Below are 19,101 nucleotides of genomic sequence, written 5' to 3' on the forward strand. Positions count from 1 at the left end.
TTTCAAACTGGACCATAATATCTCATCATGCGGCAGAAAATAAGTTGAGCGTATGGATAAATGTTGCATTCATTCTCTGTCTGTGAGTGTAACATATTACCCAATACAATGTTTCCCGAAATCGATAAATAATTATAATCTTGGTGTTGTGTGTGTGTGTGTGTGTGTTTTTTTTTTTTTGGTGTTTTTTTTTGTGTGTGTTTTTCTTTTGATGGTGGGTAGAGCTTGGTTGATCTTGTTCTTTTTTTGAGGCTTTTTAACCCTAGTATTATCTATGCTTTTCTATTCTTAGTCTGTTAATAGATTGATGCAGCAGATTATGTCTTATTTTTCAATGGATCAGAGAGAAAAGAACAAACATGTGAGCAGGCTGATAAATGAAGCAAATTGTTTTGTGATTGCATTTTGAAATTTTGATGTCGTCTGATATGTTTTCGTTTTTCATATCATGCCCAAATTATCAAATGTACCCGTCAGTGTATTGTGTAGACTTTTGTGAACACGCTGGTGAGTAGAACATGGCTCTGTGTTATTTAAAAAAAAAGGTAGAAACACATAAATACTTTAATAGAATATCAGTTTCCGACTAAAAAAAAGGCACAGATAACTTTACATTTGTGGATATTTCAATGTGTTCAGATGGCTCAAATGAAGACGGACGTAAATCATGATCCCTTTGTAAGATATGTAAAACAAAAGATTGTTATACATATTATAAAAAAAAATGAAATAATGTTTGGTTATGGATACAAAAATCAGAAAGCGTGTAAATCAAAAAAGAATGATCATGCCATTTTTGCACAGTATCTTAATAGTTATCTTCACAGAGAATTAGTCGTAAACAATAAAATAATTATGCTAAGTATGTCAAAACTGTTTTCAGTTGAGTTAAAAATCACCTGCTCTTTTACTATGTGTGTGCATCAGTGTGTTCATGTATGTTCGTCTACCTGCCAATAAACGAGTTTCTGTGTCACTGCTATTACTTTTTAATTCTTGTATTGATATCATCTAAAGGGTGACCATATCTACACAGAAAATTTGGCAAGTGCGGAGATGCCGTATATCAATATCAGTACGCGCAATACTCACGAAGGCGCATTTATGAACGTGAAAATAGATATACGCAAAACGCTGTTTCCTGTATCCCATTCTCATAATTCTCTCCATATTCCTTATTATGTCATTCTTTCATCAGCAGGAAAGGGGGGGGGGGGGTGGCCAGACATTTTATTCCTTTAAATCCATTCAAATTTGACTGTTCTGACTTGACATCTATTTTTGCGTAAATAAGTTTCTATTTGTAAGACCAATATCATGAGAAGAAAAACAAAGCTGCGTCAGTTCATGTAATAAAGTTTATGATAGCCACAAAGAAAGAACTAACCTTGGAACATCTCTACGAACATCTTTTGGTCAACATCAAAACATTTCTGTACTGGCCACATTTGATATTGATGAAATCTCACTGACTGAAATGCACAGAGAGGGGACAAAATGAAATTACAACATACTATCGTCGGTTAAAACTACAAGAATAAGAACTGCCATGATCAATTGCAACATAGATGTGAAGTGGGAGTGGAAGTAGTTGGTGAAGACTAATCATGGGTGATATCTTATCATTATCTGGAACAGCATCTTTTTGCATAAAAACAAGATAATTTATGCGTGAGTGACAGCCTCCCTCACCATTATATATATCATATATATATATATCCTATTCAATTCAATTCAATTCAATTTTTTCATTTTTCGAAAAGAGCATAGACATTTTACTTTCATTGGTAACAGAGAATAAGGTTTCATAAGCAAAACAGAGTAAACTGAGAAGGGTATAAAATAATTGTGGAACCATGTAGTAGTTATACGTGAAAACTGAAGTGATGAAAACGAAATGACAATACGCTGTACATAGCAATATATCTGTGAATGGTCTCTGGGTTGGTAGAATGACTGCTCGCTTTTTCCCAGGCTCTCTCGCCCGTTGCTGCCAACATCACCTTTCCTGGCCCCCAAGACCCGACTTGAGACGTTTATTCAGGGTGTCGCCCATATCTGACAGTCAGCTGCGAAACACTCCCAATATTCGGTGTTCGCGACGTGCTGTGTTGACTATGTGTATTATGATGTCATACAACGCGGTAATAAGATTCCCCGTAGATTAGCTTCCGTCACCTGAAGCAAAGCGTTCCTTTGTGTTTTGTATTGATTGTAATAGTTGGAAAAAGCCATGTAGGATATCGTAAAACAAATCATCAACTTGTCCGAAAGAAAGGTCAACCATTGTAACAATATTTTTGGCCATTACACATTTCAAATGAGACGAGTAATAACATTTAAAGTATTTATGTATGTATATATGTAAATAATGATAATAATAATAATAATAATAATCATCATCATCATCATCATCATCGTACAGCTTAATATCTCCATAGAAATGAGACTTCAACATGAGCACTTAGCTTATCCAATTCCCCTAGAGCGTATTAGAACATCAATTTTGTCAGTGTTTAAAAGATAAACGTATGTCAGATTATTCATCTGGTGTTCTTGAATAAGAAATGGCCACACTCTAAGTTCCACAATCAAATCTCACACTTCTGACAGTCAATAATCATTGACTGCTTTACATAAAGGATGTCAGTGTCTGTGTCTTCAGTGCAAGACTGGCATGGTCTGAGTGCATGCCCGTGTTGGGCTTGTATTGATTTTTGCATGAAACCTTAATTCTTGCCACGTGTCTTAAATTACCTAAAGCTAGTATCAATGTGACTTGAGATGGTGTTAGTGTCTTGTGTGCAAAACTGATAAGGTCTGACTGAATGCCTCTATAGGTTCGTATCGATCTGTGTATGCAACCTTGTCCCATCTGTCCCATATATATTACGTAACACTAATATTAATTTGCCAGTTCATGAAGACATCACAGTTAAACCATGATACAGTTGCTAGGAGATGGTTTGTATGGTGGTGAACTATAGGTCAATTCAACTCCCAGGCGGTTGGATATATCCCTAGGCGTATGTATTGTCCTGAAATTCCTTCAAGTTAGCAATTTTCAGATGCCCGATAGAATATTTGTTACAACTTTGAATCATTGAGGAAGTCTCTCTCCCAATTAATTCACATATTGTTGTGACAACTCTAATGAATACAAAAAGATATGACACACACACGTTTAGGAAAGAAGAAGTTTAAGATAGTCACTTGGAAATATATGGAACCACGAAAGAATGCCATTATTTTGTTGGCACGATATTCAGTAGTCATAGTAAATATTTTACAAAATGTAACCTTAATCGCTATAGAGCATCAACATCAACAACACATCAATAGAAATTAGAATGCCAACCTCTCGTGACAAAGTGGAAATGGGCTCAAAAGAAAGGTTCAAAGGAATGGTTTCGCATTTTAAACAGCATTAGTAACAAAACCCACTACAAAACGCGCCAATACTTTTCCTTATTGTTTTCACCCTCTCTTCGTGTATAGTTGCGATACACCATTATACTGCCCACCCGGAGTAGACTGCGGAAAGTACTGATCCACATAGGTTTGCATACAATGTTAAGGCGAACGATGGTAATCGGAGACCAACAGGTAGCATTATTCATGGATACCCATTTCCTCCATGCATGTAGACATCATATCTAATGGATTAATGGATCGTGCCTTGGGTGCGCTTCGCATCATAAAGTAGACTGCGGAGGTCAGCCGCTAAATGTGTTTGCTCTTTGCCCTTTTTGCAGGAATGGGTTTCTTAGCTCCATTCGCAATTCGCAATTCGGGGCGGATGCAGTTATAACAGTATTGTGTTTGCTTTCATATCAAAGTATCGAAGTCAATCATAATGTTACAGTAAAGCATTGGGTATCAAATTACAAAATGTAAATGATCAGCAAACGTCGAACAGAAAAGTCTAATAAGTGCAATAATATGAGTGGCACTTAGTGATGGGTGGGTTATTTTGAAACTTTTTGATCTCTTTTTTATCTTTTCTTTTTCTTCGATCCGCTTGATAACACATAAAGCAAGACTCCTAATTGGTAGTATCCTAAAGTGCTCTCCAAAGTGGTAATGTTAAGACTTCCTGTTTGTTTATCAATCAGCAATTCATTACACAATTTAGCACGAAACATGAAAGAAAAGTTGCAATGATCAGAAAGAGTTGAGGATAACATGTTTAACAATTTGTACCCTCTTTTTCCTCACCAAGATTAATTACACTGAAATCTGTAGAATTGAAAGCATTAGCCTTGCAGTTGTCGTTTTAACAGGAACAATTATCTTTTTTTTTCAATCCTGAATGGCATGTCATTAAATAGGTGGATACTGGACACGTGAATTCTTTTGGTCTTATGGTTTCTGCCATCTCGGTGACACTTCAATGTATTGTTGAAATGCAGCTTCATTTCGAGCTTTTCACACAGCGTCAATATGAAATTACCCCGGAAGAGAAATCAAACAAATCAAGGTTGCATATTACTCACTATAGTGACACCAAGAAAGTAAATAACACATTTGCCCGTGATGATAATGCTTTTACAGAAATCACATCATCAAGTCGTGATAGCATCGATCGAGCGCCGAAAACATCAAATATAAGCCTGACTGCAGTGTGTGACTGGTTTCCATGACAACAGCACGAGCCTCTCGCGTCATTGGTGGGTTTAGTTGTCAAGCACCCTCTGACCGGAACATGTTCAGTTTTTGTTTTCTGTTTGATTATCATGTGAATGTGATAAACCGTGCCATGAATCTCATTATACTTCCCGCAATTCATTGTTCAATAAAGGCTGATGTGCATATATTGCTCTGCAGTCACAGGTAGTTACCCAATCGTTAAACAGACAATGCGACGTGGAGATCACATGTTTATATACGTGAGTGCAAATCTATATGTCTGTCTATTTCTCTTTTTTTCAGTTGCTGTATCAGGGAATGCTTCCAGATACCACTTAGAAACGTTGAAATAAAGATGAAAAGAAAATCAAGTCGCACAGTGTAGGCCTACTGACATTTCACACCTAAAGCACGCAAGTATTATATTTCAATATTATTCTATATGAAATCGAAGTAAATATCTGCCTCATTCTCTATTCACTGTTCACTCCAGCTCAGAGATGACGGTAAATCAAGTGCCCAATAACATCCCATTAATCAATAACACCACTACGGGAAACTGATAATGAGCATAAAATTACTAGTGATGAATAGGAGAGCGTTATCTGTACAGCTTTATTTCGCATACTGTCAACGCCAATGCAGGTCCATACAGCTATAGCTGGCTTCCTCTACATACGCCTAAAGATAGCTTATATAAACATTCACTTTTTTTTCACCTGGACAAATTTGGCGTACATTTTGTCGACCATTATGCCAGTCAAGGAGAATAGATTGATGAAGTGAAGAAGGCGAAGAGATCAGGGCAATTACTGAGGGGGTTAAATGACCATTCACCTGCTCGTACCAGTGTGAGCATGAAATTAACTGGAGCTGTTGCCCCTCTTCATCGACTGAAAGTGGTGCCTGCTGCAGGACATAGAACTTCATATACACGTCGGTTGGCCTGCAGTCATTAATTCTGAACCCATTTTGGCTCTATATGTGCTCAAACTTGGACAAGGTTTTTGTTGCCATCACACGTCAGTTGAAAACGAAAAAAAAAAGTATAGCGCCATTCAAGATGCACTTTGTGATGTTCATCAGTTTGCTTGTTCATTGTTTCTTCGGATGCGGAAGAGGTGAGTATGTCAAAGTATATTGCAAGGATGTCATATACCAACCAGTCTTCCGACTTTGTGATATCATCCGTTTTGATAAATGGTGCAAAATTATTGAATGTTGTAGTTTTTATAGTGTTAGTCATATCGACGATTTGAATATGAGAAGTGACAAGTTTACTCTCACATGAAAGCATAGTAAATCACTATGCTTCAAGGCGCTATCATCTTGGCCCGTTATTTCCATATTTTATGGACTTATTTGAACAAAGTGTCAGATCAATATGCTTTCTGCAATTTGCCGAGTGCTTGATTTGCGCATCAAACGGTATGTGGTCAAAAGAATATAAAAAACCGTTTAATTTTGTCAGCTAACTGAAAGATATTTCTGTCTTTTTGGAATAAATGATAATCACTGGAACCAGCTCTTCTCAATCAAAATTATTTAAAATCAATATTATACATAAAAGTATACATTGATATATTAGAAAAAAAATTTAATTCATCAAAACGATATGCATACGGAGTGTGCATGATGCGTGTCTGTGCGTGTTTATGTGATTATATAGATTATTGTTCATAAAATATGTAAATACTTTAAACCTTACATTTATTGCGCATGCTCAAAAGAGTTTTACGAATATATGTGCGTCGTATGTACAATGTGAACAAATAACATGGCGTAATTTGAATCATTAAGTCATGTAAGATCTGTACATGTAAGAAAAAAATGTTTTCAATGCACAATTCTAAATGATATATTTGCAAATATAAGTTCTATGACAGCCCCCCTCCCCAACTCCCTTGTTGCACCATGCCGAAGTGCGATCAGCGTTTAGAATGTAGGAAGCGTTTAGTCAACTGCTGATTAATTGCTAAGTGGTTTTTCATCATCATTACGTCCGGTTAAATTTGCTCCCGTGAGGCACCAGACGATGTGTTATAGGCATAGACTGCCTTAATGGAAGTCAGTCTTTCTAGTAAATGATAAAATACCCTTGGGACCACTGCAATCAATGCTCTTGTTGCTGTCACGCAATAGGCGATGGAAAGAAGTAAAAGAATATAACATGCCATATTCTTGCAAAACTATTCAGACCAGTTATTTCCCATTTGGTTTTTCCCTTTTAGTCATTGATTATACGTTTTGCTCTATTCTACTTTTACGACAAGACAGAATATGTTTTTTGCATGAGTTGTTAGGTATTATTGAAAAAAAATAAGTAATATAATGTAATTAATTGTATAATATGTATTAATTATTATTCGAATTTTTCGCAATTTGTTATTTCATTGAATAGTATATTTTGGTCTATTACACTGCATTTCTATATTTGAATGTAAACCATTATGCTTATCAAACCTTGTGAATAAGGCAATAATGCACCCCTTTTTCTACTATTTCAGTCACGCCCAATCGCGCTTGCTAATTTGACAAATTTGGGAGATCAATAAACAATACTCCTTAATTCCAGTTTTTTAGAGTGCTTTTGTGAATCCAAGGAGTACACCGATATCCTATATAAGAATCTTTGTACGAACAACTTAATATCCCATGTCATTGATTACCAATATAATGATTACATTTTGGGGGCGCTGTGGCATAGTGGATAAGACTCTCGACTCCTAATTGGAGGATCCGAGTTCGAATCCCGCCCAGTGCTGACATCCTTGTACAAGATATTTTACCCACAATGTCCCTCTCGACCGAGGTGTATAAATGGGCACCTGGCAACGCTAGGATGGTAAAAATGGTAGGGCCCTCTGGTAGAGCAGTGGCAACACTGAAGATTATAGCCTGGGTGTATAAGACATCATTATTTATTATTATTCGGTTCATCATTATACAGTGCTCTCGGGATTTCTTATTTCATATGAACATTCAACAGTTTGAAATGGCAATATACCAGCAGAGCGCGGATTGTAGGTCTCTGTCAATATTTGTTATCATAATTTGAATATAATGCTTTACGATCAAGAGTGACAGCAACAACAACTTGACCAGTGTATACTGTGATTGCGTGCATTTTGTAATAATAAAGAGCCCCCCCCCCCCCCCCAAAAAAAAAAAAAAAAAAAACCAAAAAAAAAAACCAAAAAAAAAAAAAACCAAAAAAAACCAAAAAAAAAAAAAAAAACCCAGCCGTGTCAGAGGAGATTTCCGGTCATAAACAATGTTGGCCTTTCATTACCAAGTCATTAACATCTAAGTGAACACTATAACGCTTGTTTAAAAAAGAAACTTCTCGAGAATTATCGAAGTTATCGGCAGTGTAGAAATATGTCTGATATATATATAAGCGGGTTTACTTGCATTATCATGTTTGAATAAAGGCATTATTTCGGCCCGTTTTCATTCAATGATAACATTATTGATAAGTCTTGAAAGTAAGAAATGTGTTCCGTAGTTCCTGTTACTGATACTTAAAGGGTAAATTAATATTGCTTATGGTAAACGTAAGTTTCACGTCGCCTAGGTATAAAGGTGCGGTATGCTTTTTCTTATAAGGGTAAGGTATGTGACAGAACGACTGAAAATTCTCTTAAAATCAGACAAGCGTCACGTTTGGTTGAAGCGAAAATTGCACGCTACTTCCTGAAGACTCTTTCAAGCAAGGATCACTCACAATCACACACAATCATGCACACACAGATGCAACCCTGCAATGGAAGAAGCTGCATTACAATTATGCACGGTATACACAATATAATCTCTCTAAAAAAGATCGAGTGAAAATATTCACTCTTGAAGGAGTGAATGCAAAAAAGAGTGAATTTAGAGTAAAACTGGAGTGAATTCTGAGTGAAAATGTTCATTTTCACTCATTTTTGAGTGACCTCAGGGATCACTCCAAAATCTTCCAGTGATCCTTGAGGTCACTCCAAAATGAGTGAAAATGAGCATTTTCACTCAAAATTCACTCCAATTTCACTCTAAATTCACTCTTTTTTTGTATTCACTCCTTTAAGAGTGGATATTTTCACTCGATTTTTTTTTAGAGAGTACGTTTGTTGTATTCTCTTTTTCTCTAAGCAGCAGACAGTCAAAACAACGTGACATGCACGGGAAAGGCAAACGTGACGTCAGAGAAGTTATTAGTCGGGAAACTTTTGTCAGAGTACGGAGACACATCCGTGCGCCCCGTTTTGGACCATCGACAGCCTGTCTACGTTTACTTCAGAATGCTTCTCTATGAACTCATCAACTTGGTGAGTTTGTAGAGCGAAAGGATGGAGGTTTCTGAATGGAGAACATTTGACTACATTTGACAACATTTGACATTATATTGATCATCATCTTTACTTGTATTCACCATTCTTTGATTCCTTTCTTTCGACACATTATACAAAATACCAAACAAAGATGTATCAAAACAGCAACAACAAACAAATACAGTGTTGGTTCATATTGTACTTTGATAGTTTTAGTCACAAAAACAGTGATGGTTCATATTGTACTTCAGTAGTTTTAGTCACAAATACATAGGCTGTGATCGTTCATTTCATAATTATGCCAGTATTATGTACACAACAATAAGCAGAGAGTATTGTACCACAGTATGTCAATGTGTTTTGATTGCATCTTACAGCAACTGACTGCAGTGGACATGGACAATAGTAGACCCTAAAAGAATTTATGCAGTATTGTATATAGGTCTCGACGAAGCTACCAGAAGAAAGCAAGTTGAAGCATAGGTGCAAACACAAATCTAAATCATACACTGAAAACTCATCTGGAATACACGCAGGGGATATACAAACTCGCACTTCTAGGCATTTTCAGAGTTGACGACCTGCACAGATATGATTAGTTCTGAAAAGGAAATTTGTACCTTCCCGTAACCAAAAGTACATTTTGTACCATCGCGCTATTGTCTCTTTTTCCTTTCTCTTATCATAGTTATGGGCCTCACACTTTGACCTGTATCTGAAAACATGACCTACACTCGACACTATTAACTGTAAAACTCGATATTTTCAAGTAATTGAATAACTACAAGGCCGTGAGGCAAATTAACCACCGACAGACGTAATATAATGACGCAGCCAAATGCGGAGGCCAGGTATTATGCTAGTTTGTACAATGTTCGGTTCGATTTGTCAACCATTGACAGTCAATTACTATTGACACCAGGCATAAGACACCTTAAATTGCAGGATTATGGAAGAAAGATGAAAACAAGGACGTACAAATGGGATTGAGAATTCATCATGCGACATTATTGTTGAAGTCTTAGAGATAGGGGGAAAAAAAGAATTTCAAAACACGCCTGTAAATATTACAATGGTTGCCATAATCTCTGCTAGAATCACTCATACGTCAGAGCTATATATTTACAGGCGGATCTCATTTTTTTCCATCATTTTGTCAAAAGCACACATTCAGCATGAAAATAAACCGTTAATACAATCTCAAGTTTTCTTTCAATCTCTAAATGTATTTTTTTTTTCCAATTACTACCCTACTGACAAACATAACATTGACGTGTGTCCGACACCACGACATGATTATTTAAAAGCAAAGGTTATTTTCACATGTGTTGGTTTTGAAACTGGTGACGTAGGTACTGTTCCTTTGTTGATGTAATTCAATGTAAAGTTAATAAACAACTGTCTGCCGAGCAATGATTTGTACAGTCAGAGAGAAACATACTGCAAAAATTGTCACTCTCTGATCTTATCTGTAATTCCCAAAAGTTTAAAGTGTAGATTATGATATACATTAGTATATCCCCGTAGAATTCTCAGTGTCCTTTGATGCCACTAATTACAATATTTTGATAAAATTTGCCACTTAACGGGACCAGAAACCCTGCAGACAGGCCTATGAGTGATTGAGAACCACTAGGAAAACTTAGATGCATCATGGAAAAGTTAATGACGTCAGATTATGTCTGTGGAGTTATAAAGAAAAGCGCATGATAAATTTGGATGTGCGATACCAAATGTTACATCTCTGCACAGAAAATATAAAGGTAAAATTAGATGTCGGAGAGGGCATACCCTAACCGATGAGTCATCGTTTCCAAAGAGCCATGTTTTCTGCTTGTGGTGGGAACAATATTCTATGTAGAAATTGATATCAGGCGCATGTAATCATTTATCATGGATGTATATTCGTAATGAAAATTGTTGAAATTGTACAAAATAACCATAAAGTGTAATGTTCGATGATATTGGTTAAAATTGATGACAATACAACCCAATGGCATACAGATGATGATAATTAAAATCAAGTAAAATTCACATTTAAATCTATGAAAAGTGAATATTTTGACTATCAGTTTCAACAAAAAGCCAGTTGACGAATGTCAGATATCACGTGAGTCTGGAGGCGCCTCACACCACATGCTCGTCACCGCGCTACATTTCCATGATGCTTCACAGGACAGAGCCACTCTATCCAAACATTTGCACAGACATCGGGCGATATCGCAAATACGATTCACTCCTCATGAAATCGATACCATGAAAAGAATACGTCACAAACAGACTTGCGTGCCATCACGTCTATTTGATTAGTTTGACGGGAATCGATATTTATTCACATTGCTATAATCATATTATGCAGATTACGTGATTGTACATTAAGATGCACACCGTCACGCCGTCAACGTTCTAATTGTTACACTTTCACATTTTGGATGTACAAAAAAAAAAGCCTTGCCAATATGAAACCACGATCATACTTTAAATATCACGCGTCGTCGTCCTATTATGTCGTCATGGCATTGTATGTTTTAGCTATAATGTCATGACGTGTTTTGAAAGGGTTCCACCATTATGACTTGCAAAGTGTTTGATTGGATTATTCATGCCACCACTCATGCATTTTATTGAGTGATGGATGTACGGACAGACAAAGAAAGATTTAAAAAAGTGATATCCTCCTCTTACGCCATGATCCCTCATTTTTTATTGTAGTGGGGGAAACAACGCAACGTCGTGAAGAACGAATCAATTATATATGTGACCAATTCACAAATACTGTATTTAGTGGGCCCACGGTATGAATAATTACACCTTCCTTGCCCTTATTGAACTTAATTAATGCCACCAATTCACAAATACTGTATTTAGTGGGCCCACGGTATGAATGATTACACCTTCCTTGCCCATATTGAACTTAATTCCTGCTGAAGTGAAATGTGCAAACAACAATAAAGTGAACATTAGAACAGTCTGACGTCCCATTAGTGAGATGATTAGGTAAGCTAAGTCTTTGAGTGGAAGCACACACAAAGCCACACAATTATTCACGCAAGAGAAGAGTGCACGTCTGCGTTTTATTATTGTTTCCCAGTGCATCTGCCTGAATGATAATCTTTACCAAACTAACAAGTTAATTCTTTGTGATTTCATCCCTAGGATCAAACTCAGCAGAAGGCCACCATACGGTCAAATATGAGATTGGTATGTCACACATTATGATAATATCTTTTTGATATCTTGAGTATCGACATGTTACACAGCGGCCATTTACATTATATATATGTTTTTTTTTGGGGAAATGCTATAATACCGCTGGTGGTCAATAATTGATGATACTGATGGTATAGGTCTGGTAATAATAATGATAACAAAACATAACACGCAGTATTATTCTGGTCTTGTTTCCGTGATGAGGTCTGCTGATATGAATAGGTCTTTACATCACAAAATTCGGGTATAGTTTGATTGAAATAAACCATGAATCAGAAGTTGTTTTCTTTAATCATTCAACCTTTCGATTTCCTGCATCTATAGTTAAGCTTTACCCCTCAATACTACCTAAGGGTATGCAGCTTGCCATAACCAGGTGCACTAGCTCACAATCGCAATTTTTTTTTAAATGAAATCCCACACCTATTTTTTTTCCATATTCTCTATCCTGGAACATTTTCCATAATAGCAATACTGTGGCCATCATGCTGAGGTGTTATTCTATAAGACCTGTCCTGTTATTATAAGTTTATGCATTAGTCACGGTAAGGCGCATAACTTTAGGCTTTGTAATAATTGTTTCACCTGACTACACTGTTAATTACATCACTAAAAAGCCAGAGAGTCATTACATTAGGGGCGGAGCAAGGGGTGGCTATACAGTGGATGCAGACCTATTCAAATTAGTAGAAGTCCTAAAGTAATGGATATCAGGGGATTGATACTGATATTATGTAGTACTGACTATGAGCAATTAACGTGTAGTTATTTACGGATACCCATTGGCATCCAGGTAGAAAGAGCGTTGGAGATAAAGTATCTTGCTCATGGATAAAAATACCGGTGATACGGAGCTTTAGACCACAATATGTTTCTATGCATATCATTATCAAATGAAGGAAAGTTATGCCCCATCCCCCAACAATGTAATTGTGTGATTTGTCAAGATATTTTTTTTTTAATATTTGTTAGCGTTTTTGAGCCCAAAAGAGAGAGAGAGAGAGAGAGAGAGGGGGGGGGGGGGTGCAATCTCAGTCCCCCAGTTCAGTGGCCCTTGTAAGGTGTGTATAATGTAATTCTAATGACAGAAATATTCTGCCATAATCCATCAATCCAAGTTGTAAAACTTAAGCAGTTCTTGTGTTCTATCATGTTCAGAACTTCCCCGCTAATGTTCACAAAAGACCTCTCTGCCAAGGTCCACCAGTTTAAGTTGACATAACACCGAAGAAAAAGCTATAAATGTCACCTATACATATATCTACCGATAACGAGCTTTAACTCTGCAACGCGAACGTTAATGACGACGCTATTACTATAGATGGCTACAAATGGTGTTCTGAACATGCCCAGGACAGCCGTTTCCATTGTTCAAGCCGGGAAGCTGCGTCGTCTTAGCGTTTGCGTGGCAGATCTTAAACTCGCTAATGTGAATAGAATTCGTGCATTATTGTGTTTACTTAACTTCTCCCATCTCCAATTGTGTGCACCTGTGTGTGTGTTTGGATAAGATATGGACGGACGAATATCTGCAGTGGGACCCAGACGAATACGGTGGTGTGTACAATATCACGCTGAAGCTGTCCCAGATCTGGAGACCAGATTTCGTCATCGACGAAGAGTAGGTGTCAACTAATTGAAACCAGAGAAATATATTACATCATCGAAGTAGTGTATGGGTGTGAAAGGGAATCAATATTTAAGTGTCACGATGTGAATGATATCAGGTGTCAATTCATCTTTTTACGATTAGGCGGCTACGTGGAAATGACATTCACCTTCTTTTAGACTGGGAGAAATGGCTAAATTTAGTGCATTTCACTGGTTTTGTACTTGGCATACAACCGATGTGCATGGCCTATTCTACTCCATAACATTGTGCTAGTTATCTTGGGTAGATATGAAAACAGCAAACTGAATTAGATTGGAGCTCGATCAGAGTTTGCAGGTGCTCTTAGCATCGCTCTCACATATACTTCTTTGGATGCATGTATGAGGTAGTGCAGTGTATAATATATATCAAATATTTGTATTTGCCTACGATTTCTATTAAAACACAGTACTAAATAATGGCGTATGTATCCTGTGTTTGTGCGTTCTAAAATTCTAATTATGCAGTGTTGAGAGGGAGTTCATTAGCCTTCCAGAAAAGCACACATATGCGGTGGTCCAGCATACAGGTGTTGTAGACTGGTTATTTCCTGCTATTACTACAACAGCCTGCAAGATGAACATCGAATATTTTCCTTTCGATGCGCAGAAGTGCATCATTACCGTCTACCCCTGGACACTGGATGAATCCAAGGTAACATATTCCCTTCATCTCCATCATCCCTTTCTCTTGGTTTACAATTGCATAAAACTGAACGGAAGCCGATGCTGCTTTTAACATATTTACTGGTTACAACTCGTTGTGCTTGCAGTTGTGATCATGGTTTTTGTCGTGTGTGTGTGTGTGTGTGTGTGTATGTGTTTGTGGGTGTGCGTGTGTCTGTGTGTGTGTCTGTAGGAGTGACTCTGTGTAAGAGTGTCACCTGCAGATGAATTTTATTTCACTCTGGTCTGCTGCTACTTCCTTATTGCATATACTTACATTTTTCAACTTTCCATTTTCTCGTCGGGTTATCTTCAGAAATTTAGCCTGTTATTGATATCAAATATGGCGCCGACAGTATTCAATGATTCACGAGATTGCAAACCAATTTCACCTGACGCTTCTGTCGACTTTTGCCACTCGACAGCTACTCGTGTTGAAAAAAAAATATTCTCAAGAAAAATTATACTTTCTGATGTAAATCTCGCATAAGGGGCATACATTATATCAATCTTTTGTTTTTTTTTTATGTACGCACCCAGATGCGATTCTTCGCGAGAGATGATGATGATGCATTGCAGAAGCGCTACGTCCAAAATCGCGTCTGGAGTCTCATTGACTTCAAGCCAGAAAACGTCAGCGTCCAGTACCTATGCTGTCCGTACCCGAATGATCACATTATATACACCCTGACTTTCCAAAGGGAGTCAGATTTCTTCGTAATGAACATCGTCCTGCCCGCCATCTTCCTTACCGTGCTCATGCTGACCGGATTCTGGCTGCATCCCGACTCCGGCGAGAAGGTCGCCTTTACCGTCACCAACCTGCTGGCGCTTATACTCTTTCAGCAGCTGGTAGCAGATAATATGCCGCCCATCGGAAAACCCAGATCTATTTTAGGCAAGTTCAAGTGCACGGAGGAGCTTGGGAATATCAAAATTCAGAATTCATCATCATCATGATCTTCTTCTTCTTCTACCTCTTCCTCTTCTGGTTAAGTTTAATCTACCTCCTTCAATAAGCTGAAGATTCTTGCAGACTTGCAGATTGTGTTGAGTACTTTAGAATAAACTTATGAATTACTTGTAAAATTCAGTGTGTGATGAAAGTTTTTAACACGTATTCGTATTAAATGAACGAAACCACCGGCAACACGTTTGATAGTTACAAAATAGATAATACTTTCGGAACGATAACACCAGCTTCTCTGGGGTGTTCTTTGATCTAATTTGATTTTAATGTTCTATGTTTCATATATTTGAAGTAGCGTAACCATAATACATATTCTCGTGTGTAATACTTGCAAAAACAACAAAGCTGAGGCCTATGGTTAATCCTCGAGGTTCATAAGTGTGTGTGTGTGTGTGTGTGTGTGTGTGTGTGTGTGTGTGGATTTGCGGCTATCGATATGTAATTTTACGTGTTTTACGATGTGTCTAATTTCCTTTATAAACTTCCTACTTTTTCCTTGATTAGTCACGTGCTTCTTCCTTCTGATCGCCCTAAGCGGATGCTCCGTATTCCTCACGGTGCTGATTCTGCGCATGTACCATCACAGCGGGGAATCCCCTCCTCCTAACTGGGCGATGAGACTCGTCCAACCGTTTTACGGTAGAAGATCAAGGAGACTTGTTAGGTACATTGCTCCTTTGCTTATCATAACTCTACTCTGTTTGCCTCTTCGTACTTAATATGAATCTCTCTTTCTCTCTCTCTTCTTATATATACATACATATATATATATATATATATATATATATATATATATATATATATATGTATATATAATATATACATACATACATACATACCTATGTGACTGTGCATCACAAAACCAACAAAAAGTCGCCTGACATGGATTTTTTACTAGTTAAGAGCAGATTCTGGAAAAGTAGATCCTAAGCTTTAAAATAATATATAACTCAATTCAAATGGACTCTCCTAACCTATCATAATATTGAAAAGAAAGCACACACTCTCGAAAGTGTGAACTGAAAAAAAGAGGCTCTGAAGTAAAGGGTTTATTCGAGCGCTTAGTCTTTACGGAGCCGTGCTATCTTTGCGATGAATGGAACAAAAAACTGGACGTAAGCCACAAGAGCAACAACAAGGAAGGGATTATTAGATTAATCTGAATTTAAGCACACTTTATTAGCGCATTCTGCAAATAATTAACGCCAACTTTCAAAGTAGTAGCATCACCCTTTCTAAAGCTATTAGAGTTGAAAGTGAAGAGTATGGGCAGGGTTCTTAAGAAATGAAAAGAACACATACCTAATCACATTATTCTCCAAAAAATGTTCATGGAAACTGCTCGTTTTACGATCTCAAACTTTATTATAATGTGGAAGACGACTTGGATTTTTCAGAAAATATGAAAAACCCAAAATTGGCTGGGTTGACACATTTCACCTATTTTCAGTCCTAACACAAAATCAGTACATGCGACGTTTTGTTGGTTTTGTGATGCACGGTCACATATATACAAAAATCATTGTTATCATCATTATTACTATTACTATTATTATTGTTATCATCATTATTATATATACGTATAAATTATATACCTCACAAAAAGTTTTTAACTAACAACTATTTAGGTGGCTCATAGCTCAAATAAGATGTGTTGTATCGGACAACTGTAAACAGATATTGAGGGGAAGAAAAGATCAATTCCAAACACTTTGACACTTCATCTATTGAAATCGAATAAAAAATATGGGCACAAAAGTGAATCATTCGCAAATACTCCCCGTCTCCCGAAAAAAAGTTGCTGCAATCCCTGTAAGTCATTTTACAATTATATGGGTTTACTTCTTAGTTGTTATTATTTCTCTTCTATTCTTCATTCAATGTAAACTTATTTGACAATAGCGACACTGATGTATCATGTCTATTTGTACGTGAATACATGACTGTAATCTAAAATCATATATATATATATTTATGTATGTATGTATGTATTGTGAGTTGATCTAGCAAGCCTGATATCGGAAGGTTTCTATCATCTTCTTCTCTTTCTGACTCTCATTGTCTCTCCTATTATTCCTCTTATCCTCGAGCATCATGTTGGACCCCCCCCCCTTCTCTCATTGCATTAACGTGTTGTATCATCGGTTACCAAAGATTCAAGCTTATAGCTTATTATTGGCGACCGTTCTGTATGGTAATTCGTAACACGTGTACTGTAATTATGTGACAGACGTATATGTAATGAAAATTGTTGAAATTGTGTAAAGTGGCTAAAATAAGTATCATATGTTTGATAATACTGATAAAAAAGAATTGTAAATGATGCCATACGGGGAATAAATAAAACAAATCAAATGAAATCAAACCAAATCAAATCAAATCATATCATATCAAATCAATTAGCACAGGTGCACACTGGTACAAATGACTTCACTCGTTTTCAAAGCGGCACAATGCGTAAGTTTGCGCGTCACAACAATTAATAGTATTACGTTCCATGTATTCATGTAATCCTTATAAAGGGTGCTTTCTATTGCACTTCCACTTGACAGCAAACCTGGTATTTGGCAATATTGAGAGAAAAAAAAGTTGTTCACGCATTCAATACATAACAATGGCATGTATGCCTGCCTTTATAAGTGTCAATACACAGATCACTTTGGCCACCTAGTTTGTATATCGGGTGAGCGTATGCATTATGCTGCCTTGGTAACGAGTGAAGTACCTAACCAACTGAGAGAAAAAAAAAATTATTGTACCGATGTGCACATGAGCTAATATTGTAAGCAGACTTATAGGGGGGATTAGCATATGAATGATCCTTGTGCTCACATACCTTTTTGCCTTCAAAAAAGGGAAGTGTCACAATGTTTGGAATATATATGTTTATTATAAATTCTTTATGAAATTGTATGTATGTATGTGATTATCGTAATGTTTTAATGTGTTTGTTTTTAATGCGACTTTAAATTCATATTGGGGACCCTGAATGTTGATATGTGTGCCAAACATACCTATGGTTTTTAGACATAAAAAGATATGCCATGAACAGAAGTACAAGACTAAAAGAGATCGAGAATGGGTTCCTATTACAAATTGCCAGCTAAGACACTTTCGATACTCCTTGCTGCTACTTTATTATTTACGGGGTTTTTTTTTTCTTACAGAAAGCTTTATGGCAAAGCGAAACATGGTGAAAACGGCATAGTGTCTACCATATCTCACGAAATTCCCGGCGAGTCACTGCCGTGCTCCAAGGAGCAGCAGTTCGCTGCCGAAGCGACGGTTGCAGAGGCTGAGACCGAGGACATCGAGATGGCATCCAACAGCTTTCTCTGGAAGCAGTTCGCCATAGCATTCGACTCATTTTGTGGCACACTACTGACTTTCTGCATGATGGGATGTATGATATACGCTACTGTGAGCTTTTCAAACCAGTTCGGTTGATTCAGGTTCCGCTCTCGACCACTTCCCAATGACTGCTTACTCTCCTTCGAAAAAAATAATGTAAATGATGCGGACTATTTTGTTCGGTGCCTGTATGCTATCGGACCCGTGGTGTACATAGAAACTGAAATACACTTACCGTCACACCTATTTAAACGCATTCAGTGATGTCTTCTTCGCATATAATATCCGATTGAAAAACATGGGATTTCATTC

At 37.1% G+C, this 19,101-nt stretch overlaps 1 protein-coding gene across 1 annotated transcript; it reads left to right on the forward strand.

Moving 5' to 3' along the window:
* Positions 1–7,624: 7,624 nt before the first annotated feature.
* On the forward strand, positions 7,625–18,885 carry LOC139726800 (neuronal acetylcholine receptor subunit alpha-10-like). Its single transcript, XM_071637792.1, has 8 exons — positions 7,625–7,652; positions 8,767–8,939; positions 12,099–12,143; positions 13,664–13,773; positions 14,271–14,457; positions 15,009–15,366; positions 15,943–16,102; positions 18,606–18,885. The coding sequence occupies exons 1-8, from the start codon at positions 7,625–7,627 to the stop codon at positions 18,883–18,885; spliced, it is 1,341 nt and encodes a 446-aa protein (XP_071493893.1).
* The last annotated feature ends 216 nt before the right edge of the window (positions 18,886–19,101 follow it).

Source organism: Diadema antillarum, unplaced genomic scaffold (assembly GCF_040938485.1).
Source record: "Diadema antillarum isolate AM-2024a unplaced genomic scaffold, OU_Dant_1.0 seq00000100_RagTag, whole genome shotgun sequence".
Taxonomy (NCBI): Eukaryota; Metazoa; Echinodermata; class Echinoidea; order Diadematoida; family Diadematidae; genus Diadema; species Diadema antillarum.

Coding starts and splice junctions, on each gene's coding strand:
- LOC139726800 (XM_071637792.1), top strand. CDS start 7,625: ATGGCAATATACCAGCAGAGCGCGGATT. Junction 13,774..14,270: donor GATTTCGTCATCGACGAAGA/GTAGGTGTCAAC, acceptor CTAATTATGCAG/TGTTGAGAGGGAGTTCATTA. Junction 16,103..18,605: donor AGATCAAGGAGACTTGTTAG/GTACATTGCTCC, acceptor TTTTTCTTACAG/AAAGCTTTATGGCAAAGCGA.